The sequence below is a fragment of the Gymnoscopelus braueri genome, assembly GCF_963280865.1.
Source record: "Gymnoscopelus braueri genome assembly, chromosome: 8".
NCBI classification, from domain to species: Eukaryota; Metazoa; Chordata; class Actinopteri; order Myctophiformes; family Myctophidae; genus Gymnoscopelus; species Gymnoscopelus braueri.
In genome coordinates this window covers 24,682,067-24,698,097 of record NC_137609.1, presented here as the reverse complement: position 1 = coordinate 24,698,097, position 16,031 = coordinate 24,682,067, and the positions used below count along the sequence as shown (strand labels likewise).

The window sequence follows — 16,031 nt, the reverse complement described above, 5'->3', positions numbered from 1 at the left end:
TTCAGACTCGGTTCCACAGATGGATATTGTGAAAATAGTAATGGTCCTTTTCTTTCTTTCTTTTTTTTAGGTATTAAAAAGGTCCTAAAAGTCCTTAAATTGTCACTTCACTGTCATCATGGAGACCCCCCAAAACATCATGTGGGGAGTCTGGGGGTCCCCCTGGGGGTCCCAATCCACCGGTTGAGAACCATGCACTGGCCTATAGTGTTATATTAGTGTCTAGAGAGAGCATCCTGCAACAAGGGCCTCATGCGGACATTCTCCTCGCATCACAACCCCTGCCAGCAACGCCCTGTATCCCAACCCGGCGTGCGTGGCGTGGCGTGGCGTGGCACTGATGCACTGACCGACCGGTAAGATAACGGTGGATGCTATTGAGCTGCTGCTGCTGCTGCTATGCCTAGTCCTACTGCAGCAGGGTTTTAACAGCTGATGATGACACGACTGGAGACAGCGATCAACACTGGGAGATGTGGGTTAGTAGCTTGATACGCATTCGGTAACCGACGACTGTCTTTATTATAACCAACGACGGAATAGATTGAAATCAGCCATCAGGCATCCATCAGTTCCCCTGATGATTCTCAAAGATATAGCCTACGGTCGGACATGATTTTGATTTCAAGAGTTGCCGTGTTGCATACGGGATGATGTACGCACCCACAGACAGCACAGACTGGGAGGATAACAACATTTGTTCCATATTGCCTCACAACAACAACAGCAGCCAATGCGAATTTCCATAGACTGTGGCGCACAAGTATAACCCATCGCTGCACGGGACTGTTTTGGGTGATATCCCATCCTCTAACGTTGATGGATTGTGCCGTTTGATGTAGAGGAGGATCGACCCGAGCACTGGTGCTCTTGCCCCGGGAGAAGAGAACCGCAGGGGGCACCGCACTAATACTCACCTGGTCCTTTCATCACGCAAGAACAAGTATGTTCAATGTGTACATCTTGCCTATGTAGGAAAAATAGAAATGCGTGTGCCCGCATGTGCGCGCGCGCGCGAGAGTGTATAGGCCTGTGTGTGTGTGTGTGTGTGTGTGTGTGTGTGTGTGTGTGTGTGTGTGTGTGTGTGTGTGTGTGGTGTGTGTGTGGTGTGTGTGTGTGTGTGTGTGTGTGTGTGTGTGTGTGTGTGTGTGTGTGTGTGTGTGTGTGTGTGTGTGTGTGAGAGAGAGAGAGAGAGAGAGAGAGAGAGAGAGAGAGAGAGAGAGAGAGAGAGAGAGAGAGAGAGAGAGAGAGAGAGAGAGAGAGAGAGAGAGAGAGAGAGAGAGGAGAGAGAGAGAGAGAGAGAGAGAGAGGGGAAGGGGGAGACAGAGAGAGAGACAGAGAGAGAGAGACATTCTACTGCTCCATGCATCATAATGAACAATTTCATTTTGCCTCATGCAAACCACTGCACTTTGTGAAATATAATTTCCCCACTTGCTTATGGCTAGTAGGCTACTGTAAAATGCCCCAGAATAGATAGAATTAGAGATTAATTACTTTGATGTTTTCTTCATCATTGAGATACAGTATAGCCCATAACAGGTGCTTTTGAGAAGCTTTGAGACTCACAAGCCTATATGCTGTAATGCCATTATTTCTAATAACTAGCTCTACGGTTGTGTACAGTGCGTATAGTGCCTCATTGATGCATTCATTTCACAGGCCTTATTTATCACATATGTGACTATACACCACCACAGCTGTGTCTGCTCACATGCCCTTGCCTTGGGCACAGCACACCACAGATCACGGTGGTTTTCATCTAAGTGAGAGGCCATTAAAGTCTGACAGCGTTCTACAGAGCTTATATCGTCGCTGTTGGGTGGAAACCTCATATGTCCAAAACCGGTAATTTTCAGGAAATGGAAAACAAAATAACCTGTGTTGCAATGGATCTGATGTAGTTAGTATTTAGTTACATGCTCTTGTTAATACTTTTCATTGGTTCAATATTTCTAAAACCCACAGACAGACTTAACCACTTACATTTTTATGTTAAACAAAATTGCCAAATTGCAGATCTACAAGCTGCACAACGCATCACACATTGTGAGCTTATAGATCGGCTATTTTTCCCTACTTCTGTGTGACACTGTAGACTGTATATGACAAATAGGGCATTAAATTACCCCCCAAAAAACATTGAAATATGGAGATACAAGGTTTCTGCCCGACAGCAACGATATGCAGGCTAGCAATGGAAATTCACTAATGGCAGGATGATCAATAAAAAGCACGGTCAGTTTTCTTCTCTCTTCCTTCACTCACTTGAGGATATTCCATTACACATATACGCCATGGCACCATATAAAGGTCCTCAGCTGTTTAGAGTACTACGAAACTGCCTTTGTCATTACTGAAACTTGATTTTGTTACATGATGCCATGTGGATTGTCCATGTACATTCATAAATGGTATATACGGCTGAATTTGAAGATTATACAGTGTTTCTGGGTCTTTGCACCACACCTCACTATTCTGAATTTGGATGCTCAATTTAATTAGCTGATTCCTCTTCAAAATCTCCCTGTAGACTTTTCCTTCATGGATGAGAATAAATAGCCATGACTATAATTTCTCTCTGCAGACTCTTTCGCACTGTAGAGAAGAATAAAAACCCTTGATTCTATTTTAAAATCTCCCTCTTTAGACTCTTTCCCACTGTGGATGAGAATATATATTCTACCATATAGGAAGTATAGGTACTTTATTGAGGCAAGTGTTCAAGTTTAACGATACAAAGGAGACTCAATTATGTTATATTCATTGTGAGAAATGACTTGGGAATGTAAATCTTTTCATTATGTCAAAAGCATAATTCGTTATCAAATTGAAAATCACTTGCCACTAATGCACGTCTGGTCAATGTCTTGAGCAACAGGCAATTGTAAGCTGAGGCCGTTAGCGTACAGATTTGGTCAAACCAGCGCGGGATATTTTGGGTGAGAGAGTTTTATACAATACAACTCTAAGAAATACAACTCTAAGAAATAATACAAAACCAACCATAAAGTACAAAGGGGAATTATGATTAAAAACTATATATAAATTAAAAGGGAGATGGGAGATTATAAATAAATGGTGGACAGTGATGTCAGTGAATAATGACCAATAAATTGGCTTGTGCAGTAAGTGTATAAGTGATTAAGATAGTCCACACTGTAGTGATAGTGGGAAGTTGAATGGTAGACTAGTAATGATTATTTAAACATATTTAAGATGTACTTTAATGTGTCATTTAGGGACTTATCACTTAAAATACTGTGAGAAATACACAGTTGACCTTTGGATGTTGTTTAATGCTTTGGCCACATGCTTTTTGCATATAGAATTACATAATTATTATGAGGCCAAAGTACAATAAAGCTAATGTTTTTGCATTACTTAGAATTCATTATAATCTGCTTAACACTGTCTAATATAGTTATAAGCTGAAATATTACATAAATATTCACAATGCTTTATAACAATTATCATAACACATAAAGCATTTTAGAAAGAGTTGGTCAATATCATACTACTTCATAATTGATGGACACTCACGGACATAACATGATTATAAGGCACTATAAGTGGCCATTGTGTGCTTCAAGTAAAGTTGTGACATTCCTGGAGGTGTAGATAGAGATGTTTTATGTTGTTCTTGCATAGATTTAATGCTATTTGGACCACTTTACTTAATGCACTTAATTTTGTTGTTAAAGTGACTTATAATCTCACTATAATGCATTATAAAAGTGATTATAATGTATTATGAAATGATTATAAATATATGATAATTATAATACACTATGATCCTACAGATTATAATGCTATCATTTATGGTAAAAGTGATTTGGACATTTAGCAGACCCTTTTATCCAGTGCAAGATGGGTGATGTGAACCCTAGACAACAAACGGCAGGGTAAAATGGTCAAGCAAATGTTATGTCAAGGACCCCCCAAATGAATATGTCCACGGACCCCGTGGACATACCGGCAGACCAGCAAGGAGGGAGTTGCAATAGTCAAGCCTGGAGATGACTGAGGCTTGTATAAGGAGCTGGGTTTGAATCCAGACTGGTTGCGATCCAAAAGGTTGTTCTGTGAGAGATGGAGTTCTTGATGTCGGAGGGGTCAAGACAAGAGAAGGTTTCTTGAGGAGAGTTGTAACTCTATCTGACTTGAAGGCAGATGGGATGCAGCCTGATGTCTTAATGATGTGGTAATGAATGGGAGTAGATCAGGGCAATGGTCTGGAAGATCAAGGAGGGGTGGGGGAAGATAGGAGGAAGAGCTTCTGATTTTATTATCAACCTTCTTATCAAAGTACAGTAGGTGACAAAAGCTTCAGCAGAGAGGGATGGAGGGAATCAGTGGAGGAGAGTTAAGGAGAGAGGAGGAGGTCGAGAAGAGCTTCCGTGGGTTAGAGGCAGAGGACTGAATATTATCAAAGATAGAAAGAGAACTTAGCTATGGCTATGTTGAAGGCAGAGAGGAATGAAGAATGAATGCATGGGAGAGGTCTTCTGATTGGTCCGTTTTGAGCCACTTCCTTTCAGCTGCTCTGAGACATGTTCGCTCAGCTCTGAGGGTTTCAGATAACCAAGGAGCTGGCGGACACACGCTTGGAAGAGAGAGGGCAGTGACGTCAAAGACAGATGTAGTGGAGAGAACGGAGGAGTTGCAGTCTGTTGAGAGGGAGGGGAAGGAATCAGGGGATGGAAAAGAGGAGAGGAGAGAAGAGGAGAGAGCTCATGTTCCACCTGGTGACAGAATGGACAGAGGTTGGATAGGTTTAGATGGGGAAGTGGAAAGAGAGATGGAGAAGGTTACAAAGTGGTGGTCAGAGACATGAAGGGGAGTAACAAGGTTAGAGGGGGAGCCGTGTCTAGAGAACACTAGGTCCAATACATAAGGGGAGGTTGAATGAGGATAGAAGAGAGGTAGCATGAAGTCTGCTGGTACGTTGAAGTCACCTTAATGAGAGCAGTGCCAACTCCCGGGGAGGAGCTGATAAGATTATCCTGCTCTCCAAGGAATTCCCCAAGTGGACTTGGGGGACAATATAGCACAATGATGGAAAGAGGTAAAGAGTGCGTAATTGAGAAACAGTATGAAGTTCATGTGCGAAAAATGAAAGATGAGAAACATTAGGAGCACAGAAATTTCACTTGGGATGTAGTCCACCCTTGCCCGAAAGCCTGGGAGAGTGGCTGAGGTTGCAGGGTTCTGAGAGGGCAGCACAGGTAGCAGTGTACAGTACACTGCTACCTGTGTCTTGTGAGAGTCTTTTGAGAGTGAGGAATCGCAGAGACTGGAATGAGACCTAGGCTGAAATTAATTCCTCTTTCTGGACTGCTAGGCAGTTCCAGAGTCCTCCTTCCACATGGAAGTGGTGACCGGGTGACCTAGAGAAAACTTGCGCATAGGGTGCAGAGAATAAGAAAGAACAGGAATAGTGATAAAACACATTGTTGCAAAATACATAATTCATACTGTTCATACTCGTATGCCTAAAAATGTACAAAAAATGCACTACCCACACATTTTGGACTGAATAATTCAGTATTTATAGCAGGATGTAGGGCAATAACCTGGTGAAGTAATGAGATTTTGGGGCACAATTTTCCAACATGCCTAAAATCGTAATACTTTGTATTAAAAAGTGACTTTATGCCTAAGCACTCTGTTCTCTTCCACTAATAGGCCTATATGTTGTTACCAAAGTATAGGCTATAGTGTACAGTATGTGAAAGTAAGAACATTCAACATATAAACAAAAATATCAACTTAAAACCATACTTTAATCCAAATATCTTTTTAAAATTATTATTATGAGTCCATTTTACATTCGCTCATTTTCAATATTTTCAACACTGTTGAAAACCTTTCGCACCCAGTGTGTAGGTTAAGCTCACAGCTCACACCCGCACACTGCCTGACTTGCACAGTACAAGATAAAACTCTACAGCCATAGATGCAACATTCCAGTCGCCAAGACCTTCTTCAAGCATGCTTGAAGAATGTCTTGGCGACGTTGCAGGTCTAATAAAGTTTTTCTCTTGTACTGTGCAATATTTTCAACACAAAACCATTTTCAAAGTCAGTAGGCTTCACTTCAGTGATCAGAACCACTAGCTATAGTATATGATGGAGCAGAATATTCAAACATCACCACTACCGTACATAGTGGAGCACACTATTCAGACAGCACTTGTACACTGTATTGTGAATCAGCACTATAACTGCTGCAAGGCTGAAACCAGATCCCTACTCCTCACACCCGGAATCTCATTCCCCTCATCCAGCCAGTCCACAGTAGCGTCTGTAATCAGATCATGTCCAGCACCTAGCTTTAACAGGATGTCTGCAATCATTTTGACATCATTCGCATCACAAGCCTTTGCTGGGGCAACAATGTCGTTGTGCGACGTGCGTATGGTAGAGTTCATCCTCTTGTGATAAAAGGGTATTTTAGGATTCCCAAAGTGTCATCCACTCAACTAACTAATCAACTAATCAGCAACTCACTAACCATTTTCTATATTTTCTAGTACAGCAGCTACTTGGTTTCATTTAGTTTAAATTTGCACATTTTATTGCTGTGTTCTTTAGCTTAGAAGATTGAGAATGATGCTTGAGATAGGAGAGTACTTATGAAGCGACTTCTGTGTAACACAACACAGTTTGAGTTTTTAAAGCTACGGGCACTGGAATTTACACTGGAATGAAGATTGGAATAATAGGTGGATGGCACAGTAAAATAAATGCTTTTACAACATCTTTGGTTCAGAAACCAGGGTGGAGACAGATGTGCAACCTTGATTAGAAATCAATATGCCCCCATGCAGTCAATTTAAAAAGCCTCTAAAACTAACGAAAACCTAAATCTGTTTTCCTTTCCAGCCTTTCAGCATGGCTGAGAGGACGCTGGAGCCGGGGCCTGTCAGTGTCACTGTCAGCATCCCCATGGAAGAGACCAAACTCCCTGGTGGCACACCTCAGGAGGCGTCCCTGCTGACCCACCTGAAGAAAGTGGAGAACCACATCACAGAGGCCCAGCGCTTCTCCCATCTTCCCCGCCGCAGGGCTGTGGACCTGGAATTCACCGAGCTCTCTTACACCATCCGTGAGGGTCCCTGTTGGCGGAGAAAGGGTACTACATGTTCAGCTTTAACAAAAACAATGTGTGATCAGGCAAGCGTCACGAACGATGATCAATATGTTTGAGCAGAAATTTAAGACTAAAGGATTTCAAAGTCCTATCCCCTCTCTCCTCTCTGAAGGAAGTTATAAATTCTCTATTTCATTGATTCTCCGTCTTTTCGTGCTCTATTTACACACACACACACACACACACACACACACACACACACACACACACACACACACACACACGCACACTTCTGTTCTCAGAGTCAGACTTCCGCCATGTTGTTGCAGGCAGTGTGGCTGTAGCTTTGCTGTGCTCAGCAGAGTTTAAATATAGTAAATAATTTACATTCACAGGCTGGCACACTGCTTCCTGCTCTTTTCTTTGTGTTCTCTGACGACCAGTTATGGCACAGAAGGCCCAGTGATTGATCATCTGCTCATGCAATATGAATGGCATCTTAAACTCAGCAATCTCATTCATGAGGACTGAAGAGACTTTGCCTCTCCTGCCTTGAGTACCAGGGTTGGTCTCCTTGTAAAACGACACTCCAAGTTAAACCACCTATTGTATACCATAATGTTGGGCTATATATCTCTTATGTGTTTAGCAGGGAAGGGAAGTGGAACTTGAAAGGAATCTATATTTACGCTCTCCGGCATAACCTTTTGAAAGGGCATATGATGTGATGCTCAGCATTTTTGTCACATATTAATGCCAATCTTCTCTGTCTGATATTAGCTTGTATTTTGAGAGCCAAACGAGTGATTATTTGTTGACCCATTGTGAAACCTATGTCAGTGGAGATGACAGGTGAATATGGGATGAGCCCTAAGCTAGGATGGAAAGCCGGCACGGCAGGACGTTTCTGCGCACTGGTCGATAAACAGACTTTGTTGGTACTGAAGCGTTGTGTTTCCTCCGTGCTCTCGTCCGAATCAATCAGTGATTCTCCCTTGTTGTTTATTCCATCTCAGCAGGGTGCCTGCCTCAGCTTATTTGTCTGATGGTGTGTGAAGTGGAACTCACTATAGGCTTTTAATGAGATAGCTCTCGTAAGGAGGGTAGCTTGTCATTTTGTGCAGGCTATTTCCAATCTGACTGCCCCCCGGCACCACCACCAGCAGCATGACTGTAACCGTCTAGGTCACCTTCAACACACGGCACGTTCCCCAGTTAACCCCTTCTCTTCCTTTACCAGGGTCTGTTTTCTTTTCTTTCACTCCTGGTCTTCCTCTTAACATTAGATCAAACCAAATCACGACGTGGGGTGTTCTGATGCGCTTGGTTGTGCTTCTGTCTGATGTCAGGAAGCAGTATATACACTCTCTCATCCTGCTTTTATCAAACTAAGCTGATGCCAGGACATCAAGCTGTAGCTGTGGGTATGGTGTCTGTCTGCGTTATTGATGGGAGAGAGTGGAGAGATCTGAGCCAGGTATTAACATTATGTCATGACTAGATAGAATGTTCCTCAGCCTCTGGGTCACCATGACAACGCTCAAACGTACTAATTTCAAAATAGAGAGGACTATTACACCAAGCAGGAATGATGTATGATTTCATAAAGGCTAGAACAGGAAGGCAGGTACAGTTGAACAAGACAGTCAGCTGAGATATCTCTTGTGATGGAAAAAAGGAGAAAAAGACCGATGGTGGAATGTGCTCAGGAAGGTTATAGGAGATATGAGCGGCCCCCCCATCTCTTCGTTTCTTTTTATAGCCTCTTCCTGGGGAGGGCAGCCATTTATCCCTGTCATTATGAAGTCACCATGGCCTCCTTTGATGTTGAGGGTATTCTCCTCCCAGGGGAGTTTACTTGGTAGTGTAACACAAGCCATGAAAAGGAGAGGGAGGCGAGAGAGAATGTGTGTGTGTGTGTGTGTGTGTGTGTGTGTGTGTGTGTGTGTGTGTGTGTGTGTGTGTGTGTGTGTGTGTGTGTGTGTGTGTGTGTGTGTGTGTGTGTGTGTGTGTGTGTGTGTGTGTGTGTGTGTGTGTGTGTGTGTGTGTGTGTGTACGTGCGTGCATGTGACTTCTTGCAGGTCAGCATTTTGTTATTTACTGTTGACTGCAATGCCAGCTACTCCACATAAAATGGAGAATAGATTGACATCTAGATATACATCATTATTGAATTAATTCACAGTCATCTCCGTAGAATGTTTATGAACATTAATTCATGTGGATTTAGTATATATCAATAAAAACATATATGCATAAGCAGTTCACACTAGTGATGAATCTCATATTGACAAATTCAACAGTATGGTTACACTTAGGCAAGGACGAAAAGTTAAGAGAAACCATTAAAGGATATGCAAGTGATATGTTTTCATTAAAGGTATCATGACATTCATTTTCACTTTTTTTATTTTCAATGTTTTTTTTGGGGTTTTATGACCTCAATTACACCCAAAAAACCTGAACTTAGAACATTCAGTGGATTTTCTGTGGTCTGGGGTTTTCTGAATAATTAGGCTGAAAAGTAATCTGAGCTTGGCCCTTCGACAGTGAGGTCACAGTCGATTAATCCCGCCCACTCTCCTCATCGCCCCTCCCCTCCCCTATCCTTTCCTTTGGGGGGGGGCGGAGCAGAGGCGATGATTGACAGGCAAAATCCCTCACCAGCGACACCCGCAGGCAAAGATTTCTTTTTTCATTGCAGTTGAAAAGGCTTTAGAAATGTGAGAGAAAAACACCTGCCATGGATCACTGGAATGGAATTTTCACTTAAAACTTTTTGTACACTTTTGAAGGACCAAGACAAAGACTTTGAATGTGGTGTAAAAGTGAATGTCATTAAACCTTTAAATAAAAATGTTAAAATGCTACAGCTCTATATTCTGATATTAATCATTGCTATTGAGCAGCCTTTATTAAACAGAAAACACATTTTTAGTTTGGGGTACCTGGAGAGAGAACCCCACAAAGGACTTTTTTAGGCTCAATGTCGTCACCTTGCTAAACTAATGGCCATTAAGTCATTTTTTGAGGAAAATGTCAGCTCCTCATGACACTGGCCACCTCTGGTAAAAATCGCCCATCTCCTAATTGAAAAGGATCATGCTGTTCACTCCCCTTTTAGTATAATGGCCTAACTCCCTAGTGTGACTTAGGCCAAAATAGGCATTTCTTTTGGCCTAAGTCACATGGTTTTGTGACTTAGGCCAAATTATTTACTGATTTAGGCCATTTAAAACATTTTTTTTGGCCTAAGTCAGATTTAATCCTATTTAAATCTCTTATGTTACATAACTGACAGACAGTGTTATTTCTATTTAAATAGTCATAATTTGTTATAAACATTTTAGATCGTTTTGGATCAGTTTTTATTTTTCCTGAAAAACAAACAAAAAAAGACATAGGCCATTAGTTTAGCAAGGTGACGATGTTATAGTGTTGCAATTTTGCCTCCTCTTATTTTTTGTTTCATCACTTCCAATTTCACTTGTTTATCCTGATACAGGATAAACAAGTGAAATTGAAACAAATGAAAATTTTAATTGAGCCTGATTGGATGAAATTGGTATCAAGACCTGAAATAAAATGTGTGTTTACTAAAGAGCTGGAGAGACGGGGAGACTCCTGTTACTGAACAAACACTACAACACACTACTAGCAATGATTGCTCTCAGAATGTAGACTAGAGCTATTTAACACTTAAAATAAATGTATTTACAATAAATCGAATTATGTGGATCTCCCATGCACATGGGAACGGTTTACACGGACGGACGGATGAACACACACACACACGCACGCGCGCACGCACGCACGCACGCACGCATGCACGCACACGCACACACACACACACACACACACACACACACACACACAAAAGGACGGATGGACAGGGGCGGAGACACTTAGGGCAGGTACACACTGTAGGACTTTTAAAGTGGTCGGGAAGTCATCTGATCGTTAAGCATTACACATTGCAGGAGTTTATTTCTTGAAATCGGCTGTCATATATCGTTGTTGTTTTCACACTATAGATTGATCCCCAACCAGGGATTACACACTGTAGGATAGTTCACTAGGATGCTATCCAGGGTCAGACCCAATACATACGTTTGTTTTTATTGTCTCCGCGTGTCCGTGTGTCCGTCCGTCCGTCCGTCTGTGACCAGCTAATCTCCGCCACCGTTGCCTTGATTGCAGCGAAACTGTGCACACACACTCCCTGGATGCCAATTCCGAACTTCTGCCCCAAATCTTTCACATGGGCCTTTTATAGCGCCACCAGGAGGCCAATTTGTGCAAAACATATTTTTTGACAGTACTCCTACAGATTTTGTCAAAAAATCCCACAAATCGGTACACAGTATCTCTATAGTCATTTAACAAAATGGGTCTTTCAGATTTTCCATATTCCATCCTGATTGGCTAAAAATGGCTTCCAAAGTTTGCAGGAGTACTCCTTTTTGAACAAAATGCCTCAAATCATGAACACAGCATGCAATTTCAAGTTTTGCTCGCATATTTCCACTATGCCGAGGAAGAAATGGCACTTAAACATTTTCAAATCAGCCTCATGGTGGCGCTATAACAGGCCGATTCATGTTTGTACCTATAACTGCACTGATCTGTGTAAAACTTCGTATGAGCACTCCCTAGAGGTCAAGGAAAAATCTTTGCCATGCATTTTTCACATCTGCCTTTTATAGCGCCACCAGGAGGCCGACTTACGTAAAACAATTTTTTTTACTTAAAAAAAAAATATTTACGATTTTATCCAAATTTCACACAAATTGGTACACATGATCTCCATAGTCATGTGATCAAGACGGATGTGTTTGATTTTTCATATTCCATTCTCATTGGCTAAGATTGACATCTAAAGTTTGCAGTAGTGGCTTGTTTTGAACAAAATTCCGCAAATCATGAAAGCACCGTCCGATTGCGGTCTAACTTTGCACGCACATTCACATTATGTTGAGGAACAAATGCCACCCTTTTAACATTGGCCTGTTATAGCGCCACCAGCAGGTCTAATTTAGCAAAAACACATCTTTTGCACAAAATGCCCCAAGCCATGAATGCAGTGTCCGATTGCCGAGCAAGGCCTAATAAGAAATGGCACCCTTTTCACATTGGCCTATTATAGCGCCACCAGGAGGCCACAATAACCTACCTGACCTGGCGGAGACCTGTGCTCCGAGGAGCACTTTTTCTAGTTCCAATTCATTTTAATCGACGTCTCCCGTGATATATGAGTATCTCTCTTTCTCTCTCTATCTCTCTCGTCAAGTACGCAGCACGCAGTGTTGCCATGTCCTTTTATTATAAGCGACTTTTTTCTGTAAAGTTGCCTGAAAGTGTAGTTGCTTATTTGGCCTTGTTTCCTAATGTTGTTTGAACCAGTTGTTCTCAAACATTTTCATGGCAAAATTAATATTTGCCCGCAGACCTCCCCCTTCTGAAAATAATATGTTGTGCCATAGACCCCCATACAAGATCTGTGTGGATTTGGAAAATATTCCATAACTTTCAAATTTTTTCAAGATTTTTATTTGATAGCCGATCTACAACGTGAGCTTGTCGATTGGCTATTTTTGAAATATCCAATGTATTTGTATATAGGTTTAAAGTGCTTATAGTCGGTTTTGTTGGGCTTGTTTTCACAAACATGGTTGCTTATTTCTCGCAAAATCTGGCAACGCTGTCTGATACACGCTGCGGCTGCACACACAGACACTCGCTCTGGCTCTTTCAGTCTCTCTCTCTCTCTCTCTCTCTCTCTCTCTCTCTCTCTGTGCAATTGCTCTAAAATAAACAGCCCCCCCTGGAGCACGCTCGCTCGCTCACTCTCTCATTTTGTTTTATAATGTTTAACTTAATACAGGACTGGATGGTAATATTACGGTAGGGACTGTTTGTTGTTGGTTAACGACCCTCCATAGCCACGGTGGCTGTAATGTGCTCTCATTGGCTGTAGCGTGCATCTCCCCGCAGAGTGGTCTCAGCTCCTTTCATACTGTATGATACTGTCTCATGTCGAGTCTGGGACAGAGCTGAATATCTAACCAGCTAGATATTTCAAAACGGTCGGGAAGCCATCGCCGAGCGTAATTATCTGCGTCAGATCGGGAGGTTTTGTCGGCGAGCACCAAAAAAGGTCCCAGACAGCATAATCGGACCAAATATCCTGCAGTGTGTACCTGCCTTTACGTACACCCCTACCAATTTTGCCCTTCCCGATATTAATAAATAAACGCTATGTATAATAAGTGAGACTGCAGTGAAACCACTGTTAACAAACTAAGTTTATTAAATAACCATAACATCAGCATAGATCAGGTTAGATCAAGTAAAGTACAGTTACCGCAACCATTTGAAAAGATTTGAGGTACTCAATTTACAAAATATAGCTGAAAAAAAAACAGGATTTCATGTCATCTCACCACATGAATTACCACAAATCAGGTGCCAGGGTGATGTCCGGATCTCCCTGAGACCAGCGGTCATGCACAAATACCACTATCTGCATGTGTGACGGAAAGCACTGGGATAGTTCATCTGTATGCACCACACACCAAGGCACGACTATTTTCTCTGACAGGGCTTTGCTCTGCTGTCTGTCTGACTGGAAGCCCTATCTGATGGATGTGATAGCAGTGCAGAGGAGGAGGGGCGCAGCCATTAGACTGCTTTGCCTGATAGTGTGTGAGGGTTAGAAGGGGTTGGCAACTCTACTGGGACACCTAATTATACAACCTGAGAGAGGAAGAGGAACCCCGGCAGACGGTGCTAGAGTGAAGAGATGTGGGATATGGGCAGGGCACTATAGCCCTCAACACCAACACTTGCAGTACTGTACTAGTTCAGCAGACCCTCCTCTATCATTGTCAGGATGCCATGCAGGGTCTCAATAATAAGCATATTTGTACACATATTATGGCCAAGCTGATATATAATCCATAATATAATCTATATCATATCGGTCGGATCGGCGGTGCGACACAAGTGTGAGGACCGCGTAGCGGCCCGAACCTCTAGTATCCATATATAATCCATATCTAGCCATATATAATCCATTAATAATTTCATATGGACATGAATCATTGTTGTAGTAGCCTCTACAAGGTTATTGAACCCCTCTCTCCAACAACAACAACAACAACAACAACAACAACCAGGGCCGGATTTATAGGAGTAGAGGCCCATGGGCTAGAATATTTTATTACACTATTTTTTGAGCCCCCCCTCGTTTTTTTGCTGGCTTTTTTCCTTTTATTTTGGGTTTTTGTTACTTTAATTCGGTTAATTCGGTAGGGTTACTTTACAATTTGATCATAAAAAATTTTAAATAAAAAAACAAGATACAATTAAAAATAAAAATAAAAATAGCCCCCCCCCCCCCCCCCCCCCCAGTTGGGGGCCCCTGGGCTGCAGCCCACCCTAGCCCAATGGTAAGTCCCGCCCTGACAACGACCAAACATAACAAGAAGGAAAATGGCAGTCAGCTGTTAAAATTGATATTCAATCGAAAACGCGTCCTTGTCTCTGGTCTCTGGAAGCATTGCAGAGGTCATCTGTGGATAATCTGAAGCTGCTGGCTTAAGCTTGATTTATACTTAGTTGTACAATAGCAGATCTTGGAGCAGTAAGACAGCTTGCCACCGCTATAAATGAAACATCTGTAGATGTAAATGCAACAACACACTTTGGCTGTTATTTTCAAGGAAGTGTTAGTATGTGTCACATTCATTTCAAATTTCAGCATCAATATAATTAAATAAATAAAAATAGGTCCGTACGTTTACTTTACTCTATACCCTTTCAATGTGTTTACTATAGAGCATCATTGCAGTGTGTTGCATTAACAACTTTGACTTTGAGGGGAAAGCGTTGAACTTGCCTATAAAATCCATGCGTGTAAGCAGTATCACAATTTACAATTTAGTCATTTAGCAGACACTCGCATCCAAAGCAACTTTCAAAGTGTACCGTACAACAGCTCTCAAAGTCACTCTGTTAGCACGTAAACGAACACAAACAAAGCTGATTCAGACAATATAGAACATCACCAAACCTAGTACATTATTTGAAGATCCGGATCCGCGGAAAATCATCAGGAAGTTTAAAAAAAAAAAACAGTGCTGGGTTTGGTGATGCTCTATATTGTCTGAATCAACTTAGTTTGCCTTCGTTTATGTGCTTAAAACAGTGACTTTGAGAGCTGTTTACTTAGTTGACCGTGAGTCAACTAAATATATAGTCTACACCATCTCTTCGCCAAAAATAGCAGATCTACAACGTTGTGACGTGATGTGAACTTGTAGATCTGCTATTTTCACCCAATGTTTTGCTCCAGGATAGGAACACAACGTTATAGCCCGGTTTACTCTCTGACATCACTCACCACCTTTCAGATGCTCTGCTGCTACCGCCAGTCTGATGCAGTAAACATCCTGCTGTGTCATACAGTATGCACCGCCCCGCCGTTGTTTCCGTCGCTGTGACGTTTATCTGATCGCAACATTGGCAGTCTGGCATACACAACACATCCAATCAGAATGGTAGTTTATCTCTCTACAAATATTAAAAGAATCCTGATGGTATTTTTGAGTCCCTTCCAAGTTTCATCCGAAACTTGACAGACTTGAGAGACTTCCCTTAAAGCTGCCAATTCCTCCTAAGTGCAGCAAATGCATTCTCTGGAGAGGCTGTGTTTCCACCGTATCAGATTTGAACCACTTAATTACCCAGACAATAACATTTCCTTGCTTGGGGATTGTTTCTGTACTTTGAATTGGTACATATATACAACACCCGCAAACAATAGCTGATCCCATGTCAGCAAATCAATTTCAGTGATGCAAAGTACATGCAGGAATAAAATCACAACTCTTGACTCTTGAGGGTGTATTTTGGAATATGAGTGAGTGAGTCT

The 16,031-nt window shown here is 42.0% G+C and overlaps 1 protein-coding gene across 1 annotated transcript in view; it reads left to right on the top strand.

The window, feature by feature from the left end:
- Positions 1–666: 666 nt before the first annotated feature.
- Positions 667–16,031, top strand: part of abcg4a (ATP-binding cassette, sub-family G (WHITE), member 4a) — a gene marked incomplete at its 3' end in the record, with an annotated part of 26,352 nt that continues 10,987 nt past the window's right edge. The window contains exons 1-2 of the mRNA XM_080436599.1: positions 667–943; positions 6,889–7,138. Coding sequence (XP_080292725.1) covers positions 6,898–7,138 — 241 coding nt within the window. The 5' untranslated portion in view covers positions 667–943; positions 6,889–6,897. The remainder of the gene's footprint in view (positions 944–6,888; positions 7,139–16,031) is intronic.